The sequence below is a fragment of the Chaetodon trifascialis genome, chromosome 1 (assembly GCF_039877785.1).
Source record: "Chaetodon trifascialis isolate fChaTrf1 chromosome 1, fChaTrf1.hap1, whole genome shotgun sequence".
Classification (NCBI taxonomy): Eukaryota; Metazoa; Chordata; class Actinopteri; order Chaetodontiformes; family Chaetodontidae; genus Chaetodon; species Chaetodon trifascialis.
The window spans coordinates 26,513,533-26,528,594 of NC_092056.1; the positions used below are offsets into that span (position 1 = coordinate 26,513,533).

The 15,062-nt window shown below is 41.3% G+C and overlaps 1 protein-coding gene across 4 annotated transcripts in view; it reads right to left on the bottom strand.

The window, feature by feature from the left end:
- LOC139332836 (multiple C2 and transmembrane domain-containing protein 2-like) overlaps positions 1 to 15,062 on the bottom strand; it is a 37,888-nt gene that overhangs the window by 12,400 nt on the left and 10,426 nt on the right. For 2 of the 4 annotated variants that reach the window (XM_070964964.1, XM_070964971.1), the window contains exons 3-13: positions 11,467 to 11,520; positions 10,382 to 10,499; positions 7,931 to 8,073; positions 7,271 to 7,347; positions 6,014 to 6,128; positions 5,813 to 5,845; positions 4,157 to 4,327; positions 2,638 to 2,768; positions 1,796 to 1,982; positions 195 to 288; positions 5 to 107 (exon numbers count right to left, since the gene is read on the bottom strand). In XM_070964964.1, the coding sequence (XP_070821065.1) occupies positions 5 to 107; positions 195 to 288; positions 1,796 to 1,982; positions 2,638 to 2,768; positions 4,157 to 4,327; positions 5,813 to 5,845; positions 6,014 to 6,128; positions 7,271 to 7,347; positions 7,931 to 8,073; positions 10,382 to 10,499; positions 11,467 to 11,520 (1,226 nt within the window). The remainder of the gene's footprint in view (positions 1 to 4; positions 108 to 194; positions 289 to 1,795; positions 1,983 to 2,637; positions 2,769 to 4,156; positions 4,328 to 5,812; positions 5,846 to 6,013; positions 6,129 to 7,270; positions 7,348 to 7,930; positions 8,074 to 10,381; positions 10,500 to 11,466; positions 11,521 to 15,062) is intronic. The other 2 variants (XM_070964988.1, XM_070964979.1) reach the window with 2 other exon arrangements.

Genomic DNA, 15,062 nt, shown 5'->3' on the forward strand with positions numbered 1-15,062 from the left:
TGACAATGTGAAGACTTTATTCCACTCTGGGTGGAGGCTCTTGTAGACCGTGTGGGTCTGCAGTCTGTCATTCCCCAGTTCCAACACACAGAAGGGATCACTCTTGCCTGCAGAACACAAAAAAAACCCACGTTCACAGCGGGCTCCCTCTGTCCGCTGCGACAGAACAAAGAAATAACTTAAACGCAAGTCACCATTTAAATCAGCAGCCATCAGATCTGCAGCCTTGATAACTTTGACTTGGAGGAAACCAACATCTTGGAGGTTTTCCAGGGACCTCCTCAAACTCTGTGGGGACAGTAAGCAGACAGGAAACATGAAAGACCAGAAAACACTCTGAGAGCACCTTCTGCCACCAAGACTACACAGTTTGTGAGATGAGCGAGACGTCTTCATTCAAGTACAGTCATGACAAAAACACAAACCTGGGACGGAAAACTGACATAAAATATTTGCTCTAATAACTAATCGTGTGTTCCTTCCGTTCCATTAGATTTCACACTAATTAAATGTCAGATTCACATCATACACATATATGAATATGTTGATACTGTAATGTGCAGAAACTAGCCAGGTCATCCACCAGCACCATAGAAAATAAATAGAGCCACAGCATTCACAGCAGACCTGTGCTAATCTGTGTATGCAGTCGTTTCCCACTTTAGTGCCAGATATGCTGGGTACTTTTCCACTGTCGAGAAAAGAAATGAGTTTCAAGGACCTGTGACAAATGTTGTAGGGCACTGAAATAATACGTTTCATATCAACAAGAGCTTGTTCTCAAAAAAAAAAAAACATGCTTGCAACTGCACTGCCGCACCACAAAAATCCAACTTTGACAGTTAATCCAACTGAACATTCGCCAAGATGGAGAAGATTTCCCAATTTAAGCAAGTTTCAAGTCACTGCAAATTTATTTTCATACTTTACTCATACATTAAGCTTTGGAAAAAGCTTATGGCAATATATGGCGAGTGTTCGTCAACAGACTAATGAAAAATAGGCACAGCACTTTAAGTGCAGCTTTTGATGACAATATTTAATGCAGATTATAAAGGGATGGTATCTCCAACACACAGTCTTAAATATTTGTTCCTCCCCCTCTCTGCAATCATGTCTTTTCATGGTTATATCCATGCCACCCAGCTGCATGTTAAAGTAACACTTACAGACCTTTTCTCTCCATGATCATCTATCAAATGTCAGAAACGCTGACAAGGCAGACATCTCTGTGACTGATGCTCTCATTACAGGACAAACACTGCCATCTCTGGTCCTTTCATCACAGGAAGTAGTGCACAAATCCTGGGAACAGTTTAGACTGAACTAACTTACAACTGACTCCAATCTTGAACCCTTAATTTCCTCTAAAATCTAGGCATGTTTTAATATCTTCAGACTTAAGGTTGAACTTTATAATCACTGAGACCACCATACATGCCTTTCTCTTCACAGCCTATTGTAAAGGACCTAATTAACAAGCTTTAGACTGACCCAGATTCTCTCTAGAGCTCAGTTTATCTCTCTGCCACCGGCTGCTTTCAGACAACCCCAATTCAAAAAGAGGGAACAATTTGTGAAAGTGTTGTTGGTAAAAAAACAAAACAAAAAAAACAAAAAATATTCTGTATTTATTCACATTTTACAATGTGTCCCAACATTTTTGTAACTGAGATTGTACTGAGTTAAACATTTTACTGATGTCAAATAAAAGTCTGGTATGCTGACACTTGAAGGGGGTGAAGTGACGCAGCCATACAGTGCAGACAGACGTGTTGTTTGTACAGGTACTGACATAGTTGTCCAGCTGGTTCTGTTGTTCATGAGGTTCGTCAAGCGGTGCAGCACAGAGGTCAGAGATCGAGACGCCGTTGCATGTGTTCAGTGTAAGCAGGAAGACCAAGCGTCCTCTCCCCTGGTCCAGGGTCTGTGTGAACAGCTGCCTCTGATTGAAAGGGACCCTGGACAGGTTAATGTCACACCTGTACACACAAACACATACATACGCCTTCACAAGGTGCATGCTCATGCAGACATAGCTGCAGTCATGTAAAGATTCAAATGTACATACATCACACATGGACAAGCAACATGGGCACACAGCCATGTTCACGAGATAAACAACAAACCTTTACACAGTAAATCCTGACAGTGTGAGTGTGCACTTTTCACTTTGGTTATTGCTGTATGTAGGTATGCAGCAGGACTCGGTATGTATTTATGAGGGAGCAACATCGCAAAGGCTGCATACTTAACAAATGACTGTTCTTTGCTTAAATGATTAAGTGGAGAATCAGGGCAGCTCCTCTGGAAATGTCAAATCTCCTCTTGAAAAGTCTGTTTTGTTTTTTCGTTAATAGTACATTATACTTACTTTTACAGTGCTTTTCACGACGCACACACCATTCAGATGTTTTACAGCAAGACGAATCACAGCATTAGTTTTGAAATTGTTCCCATACTGGCTTTGAAGGGCAAGTACACACGCACACACGCGCACGCGCACGCACACGCACGCGCACGCGCACGCGCACGCACACACACACACACACACACACACACACACACACACACACACACACACACACACACACACACACACACACACACACACACAGGTTCTGAACACAGACTCACGTTCCCAAGCAGTCCTCAGTCCTCCGTCCTTCCTTGGACCAGAGCTCCACCTCCAGGATGTCTGGGCTGTCCAAGAACTGGTTTAGAGTGAACCTCTCTCTCCACTGAGGTCTGGACACTTTGCAGTGATTCTGAATCAGAAATGAGCCAGAAATTCAAATTCAGCTAACACAGTCAGAAAAAATTTACACCCTAATTTCCCTGTTATATTGCAATGGTAATCAACTTTTTCAACATGCTGTAAAAGTCAATTTGCATCAGTTGAATGTCAGAAAACATGGACTTTTATTCACAGCTAATTCCATTTTTTATTTAACCAGCTGCAATATGTCCTGATACTTTAACCACATTTGTGAATATGATTTTCCAGCAGACTAGTTTGTGAATGTGTTGTTGTTTAAACAGCTTCAGAAATCAGCATCAGATATTCCCACTGAACACAAAGGCATGAAACATAATGACTGTTTACTTGAGCCTGCATATAAGAACAGAAAAGGAAAAGGAGCAGTGCTGCTCATTAGATTGCAGCTTTGATGTGTAATGGATGATGTTGCAGAATAGCGAGGTAATCGTCAGTGACAGTACCCACAGAGCCAGCAGCGCAAGAAAGTGAGCATCACTGCTAGACATCATCCAGCTGCCAGGATGAGCAGCGATTACAGCTCAGGCATTTCATGACCCACAGCAGAAATCTGCTCTATCTCCAGTTCTTTTCGCAGAACTCGTCCTTTATGTGATCTGTGATCACACCAGAGATTATACGGGCATTACAGCCTAACATTTCCACTTCTGGACAGATGATTGTCTTGTGATATTAAGTAGAAGTCACCAGTGGCAGTCCTGACAAATGTGAATGTAGAATTAAATACATAGTTTATACTCAGAGATGAGATGTGTGGCATGAAATACTGTGGATATGTTAAAATACCACAATACTAATAAAGACATATATTAAGAAACAAGAAAAAACAAGGAAATCCCCAGAGGAACCAAGGTTTATATCATTTATACATAAAGATCAAACATGTCTGGAAAAACTAGTGTTACACTCAGAATGCACCACACAATTAGAACACTGCGAGCTGTGACAGCCACTGTGCGAAATGCTAATAAAATGTCCTCCGACATCCATGCTGCTGAAGAGTCCTTAAGCAAGACCAAAGTTCAGGTCTACAGCTGATGCTGACCTCTGACCTCCTCCTATGTACTTAAATGGACTTGGCTTAAAAAATATGTGTGGTTTCATTGAAAGAGCAAAGCAAAATGCCTTGGCTAAAGGAAAGGAGGGATGACAAGACAAGATTAAGGAATAAAAATAATTTTAGGGGTTAAAGAAATGGGTTAAATAATAAAGAAAAGTGTTTAGGGTTGGAGGAGAAAAGGAGCAGAGGATAGGGAGAGTGGTGAGAAGAAAAGAGTTAAAAAAAAGGAGCGGGGGGGGCAGAGAGGTATTACACATAACAAAGACAATTCAAGAGGAGGAGGAGGAGATGAAAAGCATTCGTCCTTCACCCAGTACCTTGCTTCTGTATCTCTGCTCTCCCAGTCTGAAGCGAACAAAGAGCTGACCTCCCTGGGTGTCCAGCGGCAGCTCCTGACCCTCGACCAGAGTCACCGACACAACAGAAGTCCACAGCTGACTCTTCCTCAGTGACTCTGAGAGACGAAAGCTCTGAGACGAGCCTCCTGCCTGCAGGAGAGCGATGTGAAACAAAGGAGAGAAGGGGAAAACAGAGCCTCAGAATTCAAACAGAAAACATGCACGCACTCAGGACATGTAAGACTTCAGTCAAAGCAAGTCAAGAATATCTCTTTTCTAACAATGCTCGTGCATCATGCAGACGCAGTGAAGAAAGGAACCAGAACACAGTCCAGTACCAGGAGCAGAGCGGGCCTCTACTTCCAAATTGTCACCTGTACTTATAAAGATGGCGAAATGTTCCAAATCAGTGCTTTGGACATTAGAACAAGCACCCCTGGAAGACATCTGAATGAGACCACATTATCTCTCTTCTCCAGTGAAAAGAGAACAAAATTGTTCACTTCATTTCACTGAGAGATTAGGTAAAGCCTGCAGTGGCTACGATGCAGAGCAGCGTCTCTCTTCCATATGTAATAGGAGCCATATTCTGGGACAATTAGCTGAGCTTACATGAAGATGCAGCACTGGAGGGAGATACGTTTAACCTAGATTCAATTAAGGCAAATGCATCGGCGGAAAATCGGGTTTCAATTAACAGACCGCACTGAATGCACTTGGCAGAGAACAATAAGTATCTGAAGCAGCAAGGGAACGTGCACACAGTGGCCATGTTATTAGGTACACCTGCTCAGTAATGCAAACACAGAATCACGTCTATAAACATGCAGACGCGGTGAAGAGTTTTCAGTCTAATCCTCAGAATGAGCAGAGATGCCAGATGTGGTGGTTCAAGCATCTCAGAAAGAGCTGGCCCACTTCAGAGTTCAGAGATCCATGCACTGCAGAGTGTATAGAAAATGGCATGATAGGCAAAAAAAAACCAACAAAAAAACATGCATTCAGCAGCGGCTGATCTTTGGCTGAAGTCAGAACACAAACCAGACTAACCCTCACTTTGGTTTGTTGCATGTAGCATGTCAGCAGACGTATCCTATAAGGTAACAGCACAAACACAAACACTCTTGCCAAGTTCAGCAGTGTTATGCAGAGGGGCGACTCTAAACACACAAATCAAGTTGTGTGTTGAGTCGGCATGAAAAAAGTAGTTGTAGGTATAGTAAGAACTCAGTGACCACCGACTGTTAATGTCTCTTGTTTAATGATTAATCTTAGAATTATGTTACTAATTACTGATTACATTGCATACATTTGTCAGACTTCCTTCAAAAGACACCACTTTTTTAAAGAATGTGGTGATCTGCTGCCCTCTGGTGCAAGGAAACAAAAACGACTCAGACCAACCTGCAGTCTTCCTTCAGCCAGGAGACACAGCTCAGGTTTGACTACTCTGGACGGTGTTGAGGGAGGCAATACCACTGACTTATTATTCCAGGGTGGCAGCTCTACATTTCTCTTTCTTTATTTCACTATTGTGTTCATAAAGTCCCTCTTTTAGATCTGTCAGATACAGACTGCTAAGTGAATGTTAGGTACTGTATGTCTGTCCAGTGTGTTCCCTCCATCATGCCTTACCCTAATACTTCGTTTTCGTTTTTGGGGCCACCACTGCCAACAGGAGCATGCATGTTAGGTGCAAAACAAAATGACACTGTGGTTAGTCGGACATAAACAGAAACACTGGAGAAAAACAGAAATGTGTACTAAATGCAAGGCATCACAAGTAACCCCACTGCCAGATAACATGCAGCATATGCACATGAAAGCTGGCCATACCTGGCCTTTCTTGCTGTCTCCATCTCTGTGTGACAGACTCATGTCCAGCAGCACCACCCCCATGTCCTCCTCCAGGCTGTTTGGGTCATCCAAAGGCAAAGACAGCTCATTGACTCTGAGAAAAAGTGAAATTCAGCTTCAGTTAAAGACTTTAAAGGGTCTGTGTATTCTGACGGTTTACAAGGTGACTGACAGGACAGGAAAGCACATAAGCACAATTCTGCCACACAAAATGATGTTTGGCATTTTTTGGTACCTTTTTCTAATCTTTGCCTTTTGCTTGTGAAATACTGGATAATTTTACACCTTGAGAGCAAAATAAAACAATTTGAATCTGAAATGGCCACCATTCATTTTAAGGGTAACACGCCAAATAGATGGGAACCATTAGTTTACTGTATATTAAATTAAAATTGTAAGTGCACGGTTCACCATGAAGGGGAAAACTCTCCTCAAGCATCTCCTAATTTTCACCACTTATACTCTAAATGAATAGCTGCACTTGAGCGACAGGGTCATAGCGGCCCATAAATGTCAGAATTTTGAAAAGTGCCTGCATTACATAGTTTGTCCACAAGAGAGCACTGACAAGTTTATTTTCCATCTGTAAACTGTCCCACTCAGTACATATGATGGTTAGGATAGTTTGTTTGTTTGTTTTGAAAAATAGCATTTAAAGGATATGAAATATTAAAGAATATGTATATGTTATATGTATATAAGTATTTTTAACTATGAAAACTATGAACTATGAAACACTGATGTAAAAAAAAAGGGGAAAAAAGCCACAAAAGCTACACATTACAATGCAAATGCTGAAATCTATCTATTTGTCTTGGGTTTTTTTTGTTTTTTTTGTCAGACAATTTTTTTCTTCTCCTAAGGCAGTTTCTATGTGAGAGCATTTCCTCAATTATCTGAAGAGGATAGGATTGTAACATCTTACTGAGATTGTATTATTGGCTCTGAGTAACCTCTTGCTTGAAACTAGAATCTCCAGGCTTATAAAGCTGTACTTGTTTGAAGTCTGACCACACCGCTGTGAAAATAACGGTGGGCTCTTTGTGACTACATATCTTGGTAAATGAAATTTCAATTCGATTTAAGTCAATAATTTTGCTGATTTTAAGTAATATGTCCCCTAATTTCCACCTTTTTTTCTTGTTTTGAGAGGTGAGTTCTTGCCGTGTAACAGTGCACACTCCTTCTGCCTCCACTCACTCAGAGTTACCACCATACCCCCGCCCTCGCACTCACTTGTCAATCTCCAGATCACTCAGGGTGACACTGGCAGAGCCCATGAAGTCATCGGTGGTGAGATCACGGTCGTATACCTGGGTCATGTCAAATGCCAAGAGACTGTTAATACATAGGGCGTCATGCACGCCATTATTGTAACAGTGAGCGGCTGATTGGACGACTGTCTGCAGACCCTCACACACCATGATCACAGTTATCTGTTACGGTGAACGGTGTGCAGAAACTGACTAGCTGCGGCTTTAGATAATAACACAAATTTTCTGGGTTAATTTGATTCGCTGGTGAAATGTTTTGAAGATTCAGCTTGAGGGGTGGGCGGCTGAAAGGACAGTTGACAGCTGAGGTGAAGTGTTGTGGTAGCAGAACTGTCAGTAAGAGAGTTGTTGAATAAAACGTTTAATCCATGCGTGGGCTTATCCCACACAGCTGCACATGAGGCTTCCTCCGTGCACGGCTCTGGAGCTGCACCACCTGAGCTGCAATCACACACTGCTACAGCGAACACATTGAGCATTACAGCATAAAGAAGCTCTGACTGACCACATGACAAATCTAACATATTTAACATCTTTACTGCAGTGCTCTCCCTACGTCTGGCTAACACAACAGCGTCACTGTCCCACATGTTTAACTCATAAAAAGCGACAGTTACGTTACCTTGATGTACAGTTTCTGGTGTAGATCCTTCACAGGTTGGGAGAAGGTCTCGTTCCATGTGGGGTTCAGGTCTTTATAAACCACTTTGCTTTTGTAGAACGTTTTCCCGTCCAGTTTAAATTTCACATAAGGATCGCTGGTACCTGGAAATGATGATGAAGAATGCAGTTCAGAAGAGTCACTGATGTTTCTGATACTGACAGACATTTTAAATGACACCTCACCATTACACATTGTTCTTGATGGACACAGTTTCTGCTACTGGGGATTAAACATTAAGTAACAGACCAAAATGCAGTTCTCATGTAGCCTGAAAATAAATGAACGAAAAGAATTAATTAGACCTAAATTAAGAGATAGATAGCAAAAAAATTTTCACAAGGTTTTGTTCCAGTTTATAGACGACAAAATATTTCTGCTGAGCCATGAGAGGTCATGATTCTGACTTCTGAATTTCAGAGCGTGACGACATCACTGTCATCGTGACTGAGTGTAATAAAAACAAAAGAAATGACCCTGCCTCTAGTTCCCAAACTAGATTTCTAGATAGCCATCACCCTTGTTTCTTAACTTCTTAGTTTCTGGTTTCCAGTAAGTGGGAGGATCAGCGTGCTCATAGTGTCATCTCTCATGTGTCTGTATGAAGGATGTGGTTTTTTTCCTCCCTAACCGAAGGGACCACAACTTCCTGAAATGAAAACCAATCAGATTTCAGCTTCCATTGTGAAAAGTGGTGGTGGCTGACAACCTTCTGTGTGAATAAATGTTTATTAGTATTTATGACAACTGTGTCACATGCAGATAGAGCAACAGGTGAGCCAGGATTCAGAACACTGCGTTCTCTTTTCTACTGTTAGTTTTCATGAAAGTGTTTTTACACCTTTGTATCTTATATTTGTCGCTGCTCTGTCAAGTCATTTACACTTCAAGATAAAGGAAAACCAAACAGTGGACTACTCTGTCAATCGACCAGCTGAGGGCAGCAAGCTACCCAACACAGAGGGCCATTAGCTTGTACTCCTCTGCATCCCTGCCCTCTGCGATCATGCCTGGTTCTGTGCGGTTTTGCTGTTACAATAGAAGCATTACATTAGAAACCAATTACACAACAAACCAGTGCTATCCATCAGCAAACAGCTGCTAGCATATGCTCTGCATGCAGTGTATATAAGGTGACCAAACCAAAGAATAGGTGGTCTATACGCTGCTGTTAAAAGACCATATAGGCTCAACAATAATGTTTGAAACCAAATCCTCCTGCACTTTGAGCCTGCCTTCATCCTCTGTGTTATCTTTACCCAGAGCCAGGTTGGGTAAATATGAAGGCACCTGAGAGAAAAAAAGGTAATCCAAATGCATGCACGGTGTGAAAGGCCTGGTGTGCTGAATGCTGGGTGTGGCTCAGACAGGTTCTAATATGCTGTTTGGAATCCTGCCCTGGCTGTTACAGGAGCTTCACAGCTAACCCGTCTTTGGTGTCCCTGGATTCAGTAACACAGGGTGTAATCAAACAGACACTCCTGACCGTCATTAATGAACCAAGGCTAAGCACACAAACTAAGGCCAGCGCAAGTGAAAACACACACCGGCAGAGGACACAGCTTTTCTGGTGGGGTTAAACATGAGAACGCTACCCTGGACAACGCTGTCTTCAAAGTCTGATAAGTTTAGGAAAATAAAACAGAGATGAGGAAAGGTGAGATCTGACATGACTTAAGTGATCTCTGTTAGAAATGAAAGGCCATGACAGCAGGAGCACTTACTCACTGAGACAGAAATGCTCACATGCATGTTAAATGATGACATAGGTGACAAACTGTAACCCCATGTGTCAGCAGTAACAAGAATATGAGAATGTGACCAAGGTGAGAAACACCGCACACGGTATATACTATCCTTACTGTGGAGTGTGTGCTGTAGCTGTCAGATCTACCTAACACCAGAGGGATGAACAGTAGATAAAGCACATGCACTACTAGCCGTAGAGTTCACTAAACATCCAGGCAGAGAAATCATTTGGACAGAAAAGAATGAGCAAGTACCAGGGAAGAACTAGAAGCTTAGGCCAGATTTAGGACAGGAATGATCAGTGAGCAATGTAATTATTGATCACAGTATTGTTTGCTCCTACATCTGCCCAATGTCCTCTTTCTGACCTGTAACGTATCATTTTACTTCCCTGTTGCTGCAGATCTAGTTGATTTATTGTTGTTTGCATAATACTAGAATCAGCATTTGAACATGTTACCATTCTACTCACACTAAGTTTGTCTGTAAGGTAACAGCTGCCACCTTCTGCATGCAAAAAAGGACCAGATTACACAGAGACCTGCTGTGCTCTATTGTCCATACATGAAATGACATGTCCGTTGTTGCACTTACCTGTTGCTATGCAGTATCATGCAGTATGTGTACTCTATGTGTAGTCGAGTGCAAAGATGAGGCTCTTACCACAGCGGTCCCTGATGACCAGGTTGCGTCCTTCCCTCAGGCTGATGGTGAGCAGATAGGACCTGGGCGGGAACCTGCTGTTCTCTGACACACTCGGAGTCTCGTTGCCCATCTCACACTGGACACACAAACCAAACATTATCACCATTTCTTTCATCACGACTAGTAGAACATTTGATTACATCTAGACCCTCAGAACCAGACAGCTGTATGCGAGTATAAACACATATCATGTCGAAATACACCTGGTTTTGTGTTACATACCACATACATTCATACAGTATCGGATCACATTTTGTTACATTATGTTCCTCTGCTACTAATTTGGAAACTCACACTAAGCTGTCATTAAGGCTTTAAGCTAATAGGGAAAGTTCTAATTTTGTTTACTATTCTTTTTGGAATAACAATAATGGACGATGAATTGCGGTGTCCACATTTCTGTATCACAACACCAACACTGGGACATCTGGCTTTTGTGCTGCTGTTCATTCATTTATTCATTTCAAAGTCACATGTCTTTCACATATTGGAATGTACTTTATATGTCTATTGCTCTTCTTTTTGTACATAATGTTTTTGACACAATATAAAAAGTACACTCTTGGGATGGCTTCATGCAGTTGTATGCCATTCTATGCTTCCTGTCATTTAATGTTATTTAATCACTGTTAAGCCTCTCCACCGAAGCAAACGTCTTTCAGAGAATAAACCCCAGGAGCCTGGAATCACCCTGCGTCCCAGCCCTGACCAGCCACAAAAGCCAGGATGACACGAACTGAACACTGAGCCACACACAGCCTACTGTCCCATCATGTCCTGAACACAGCACAATAATCTGGAATTAAACTCTGACACGAGTGTGTGTCGGCCAAAGCACAATGCTGCTGTCTGAAACCCTTTACGGCACTGTCCTTTTAGCCACAGTGATGAAAGCACCTGCACCCGCCTTTTCAACACCACGTCTTAGCTTTGAGATGAATCTTAGCAGACAACACAGTAAATAATATTCAAATTGTATCAGTTCAGCAACACTGAATCCACATACAAATGAACAAATGCCTGAATTGGATAGCAGGACTTACATTTTGGTTGTCCCCGTCTTTTAACACATGATCGTTGAAATCATGATTGTCATACTGTGGAGGCAAAGATTGATATTTTTAAAAAGTCAATCATGTGACATATGAAGAGGAAAGTCCTAGATAATGAAAGAGGAATGTTTGTCTGCTGATCAGTCAAAGGTTCAGGAACTGATCTCTTTGGCATTTCTACAACCAGCACAAATCCTCTGAGCATTTATTAAAAATTCCTGTATCCTAGGGACTGAACAGCATTAAAGAACAGAACGTCGTGCTGGAGAACAGGGAAATTTGCTCTCTTTCTACCCTGTTGTACCGACAATTCTGAGCCTTTACCTCCCTGTAGGCTGTAAACCATGAGGGACTGAGTGTTATCTAATATATTTGACACTATTTACAGATCTCTGGGCAACCTACTGTTCTGTATAATATGAACAGGTTGCATAATGAGGAGAAAGTGCATCTGGATTTTGGCCAAAAATGCATTTGCAAAAAGTCAGTGCTTTAGGAATAAAGCGCAGAATGGTGATTTTCCAGTCTGTGGTATGTTTTTTTTTTTTGGATGTAGTTCCAACAAATTTCAAGGGTACAGTTCAAGAGAGTTCAAGAGACTGTGGCTGGATTAACCTGCTCTGGGGCCGCAGGGAAAAATGACCTGCTGTGCCCCCATTAGCCCCCGGTTTTCCACACTGTGTACAATACATTCATTATCTGTACTGTACAGTAAGCCAAATCAAGTCAAGTCAGTTTGATTTGACCTGAGCTGCCTACAGCTTTGTTATGCTGCAATGTTGCAGTAAATAGTTAGATGTAAATCAACGTACAGTATTGACTAAATCAATGACTGCCTGCAGCTATACGAGGAGCTTTGTGAGGCTGTACTGAGGCACCGTGCTATTACATGCTAACATGCTCACGATGGCACTGCTAACATGCTGATGTCTAGCAGGCGTAATGTTTACCATGCATGTCTACACACATTTCTGTCGAGATACTTCCCTGAAAGTCAACCCATCTGGCAGATATTGAAATATTTCCCTGGACAAGTGATGATGGTTGAAAGTACATCTCTTGATTTTGTGGAACTGGTTTCAAAAATTAATTGTGTAGGCGTAACCCGAGAGCTTACTGTACCAAATGCCATGTTATCACAGTAAGACCATCGAGGGTGTGTTACGAAGCCTTTAGACATTATTCACGCTTTGCTCTGTTGTTCAGCAACATATTTGGTTCAGTCATTAAGCTGTCATACTGCACTCTGGCTGCTACAGTGAAACCAGGCAAATAATAGTTGAGAGAATTCAGAAGCAGTACTGTTAGAAGAAAAGAATTACTAAAAAAGTCTTTCAACACTTTGAAAAAACTGAAGTAGCTCTGAGAGATTATTTTGTTATCAAAGGGAAGCTCTGAGCTGAAGATTGAAGACCTGTGACAGCTCAGCGCAGCATCTTTCCTCTAATGAGAACGCAATCCCTCTGACTGAGTGGAATGTAACGCAGGTGCAGATGATTTATTGCTTTCTTTTGTTCACACCATTATCCATTAAAGAAGGTATTTACTGAACTATGGGCTTTAATATAGCAAACATGTGAAAAGACACGACTCAGATTTCAAAGCTAAATATCCTGGACTCACTGAACACAAAGGCATTTCCTGCCCTTGATGCAGGTCTCTCATTCTATTCCTTACGTTGTCTCTGATGATATGATGCTATGTTCTTTGTATGGATTTCTCCATATGTCCACATATGTTCGTTTTTCTTCTGTACTGACTGACTGTACTCAGGCCTCTCTCGCACAAGAGATCTTGATCTCACACAGCAAATTTCTGGAGTGAAATAATCTGGAGTTAGACAAAAAAGTGTGAAAGAGTAAGATTTTTGGAGTTTATTTTCTAAGTTAAACTACAGTTTGTATTGGGGATACTCTTTGCTGGTCTAACATTTTGGTGTTCATTCTCTGGGTGTTGAGTGATCTACAGTTTTGTTGCCACGCCCACCAGTTTAGTCTTGGACTTGTGAGTGGCTCGTTAACAAGCCACTGCAGAGCCTGATGACGAGCTGATCATTTGAATCAGGCAGTGTTGCCAGGTGTACGATAATTATCGAATTTGTACGATAATTTTGCCCTCTGTACGATGTACGATCAATAATCCCAAAAAAGGCCAAATATACGATAATTTGACCATTCCGTGAAAGTGTGGTTGTAATCGGTTGTAATCAGCCTGTCGCAACTGTCTGTCGGATTTTTTTTTGTGAACCCTGAAGGCATCTCTTTCCATATGACAAGTTTCAAGCCAATCGTGCTTTTCTAAATGTGAGCTTGCCTCAGAACAACGGTAATGATTGGCTGAATAGTCCGCTGTGCCCGCCCCATGAGTGAGGAAATGAAAAAAAAGAAAAGAAGAAGAAACAGAGCCGACCTGGTCTGATCCATTCCGTACTGACGCAAAGCCATGAGTGCCTGTTAGACGCTATTCAACACTAGAGTGAACGATAATTTCCCTCAAAATACGATTTTTATGTCTAATTTTTTATGATTTTTATGTCTAATTTTATGTCTCTGGTGTGATAATCCTACATTTCCCACCTGGCAACACTGGAATCAGGTGTGTTGGAAACATCTAAAACATGCAGGGCATGGGGGCCCGAGGACCAGAATTGAGAAACACTGCTGTAATGTATGTTTACACTTGTTTGCACTTGAAAATGTGACTTGTTACACCAGTAAGGATGCAGCATGGATTGTTGAACACACTGTATGCAAATTTGTGAAATAAAAATTTGTACTAAACATTATGGTGTGTTTTTGCAGACATTTTCTCCTAAATCCTTTTTAATGTTTTGTAACTCCATAAGTGTTAAATAAAACATACATTTAAGTGTTGAATCTTAACACTTAAAAGAGTTCACATTAGAATTAACTCAAGGTGAGAGTTCTGTTTTACTCTATATGGCATATAGTTTTAACTCAGATTTAACTCCTGAAAAGGGTTAAAAGATCAACTCCTAGAAAGGAGTTAGGTTAACTCTGTCCTAGAGTGAATTCGATGGTCTCACATGTACACTCAAATTGAGTTGATTTGATCTCACTGAGAGTTTATTCCAAAGGCCAAAATTTGCTGTGCAATGAGATTACCTGATTGAATAAAGCTGCAGAAAAGTTATATGTGTCTCAGAATGGCAGTTGCTATATATTGCTACATTACTATGAGGAGGCAAAAGTAGCATGACATGTAAAAGAATCCAAAAATACATGTGAGAGGATCAAAACTCAAGACGTCTCCTTTGTGAACCATGCCAGCTTGTCACCAGCATGGTTTGAAGTAGGTAAAAGTAGTTGATTAATTTCAGACAGATGTCCTGTTACAAATTAAAATAACTATTAACAGACAGGCAGTTTCAGATGTTTGCTCATCTTTAGAAATTCTGCCACCTTTTGTCCATGAGCTGGCAAGACAATATCTATGGAAATGACACAATGTTTACATTGTGTCATTATGTTTTGTCATATCTTGTCTTATGTAATTGTGAAATACATTCATTAGGTACGACATCCTCATTTTTGACCTTTAAACACCTGAAATACTGAATATGCAAG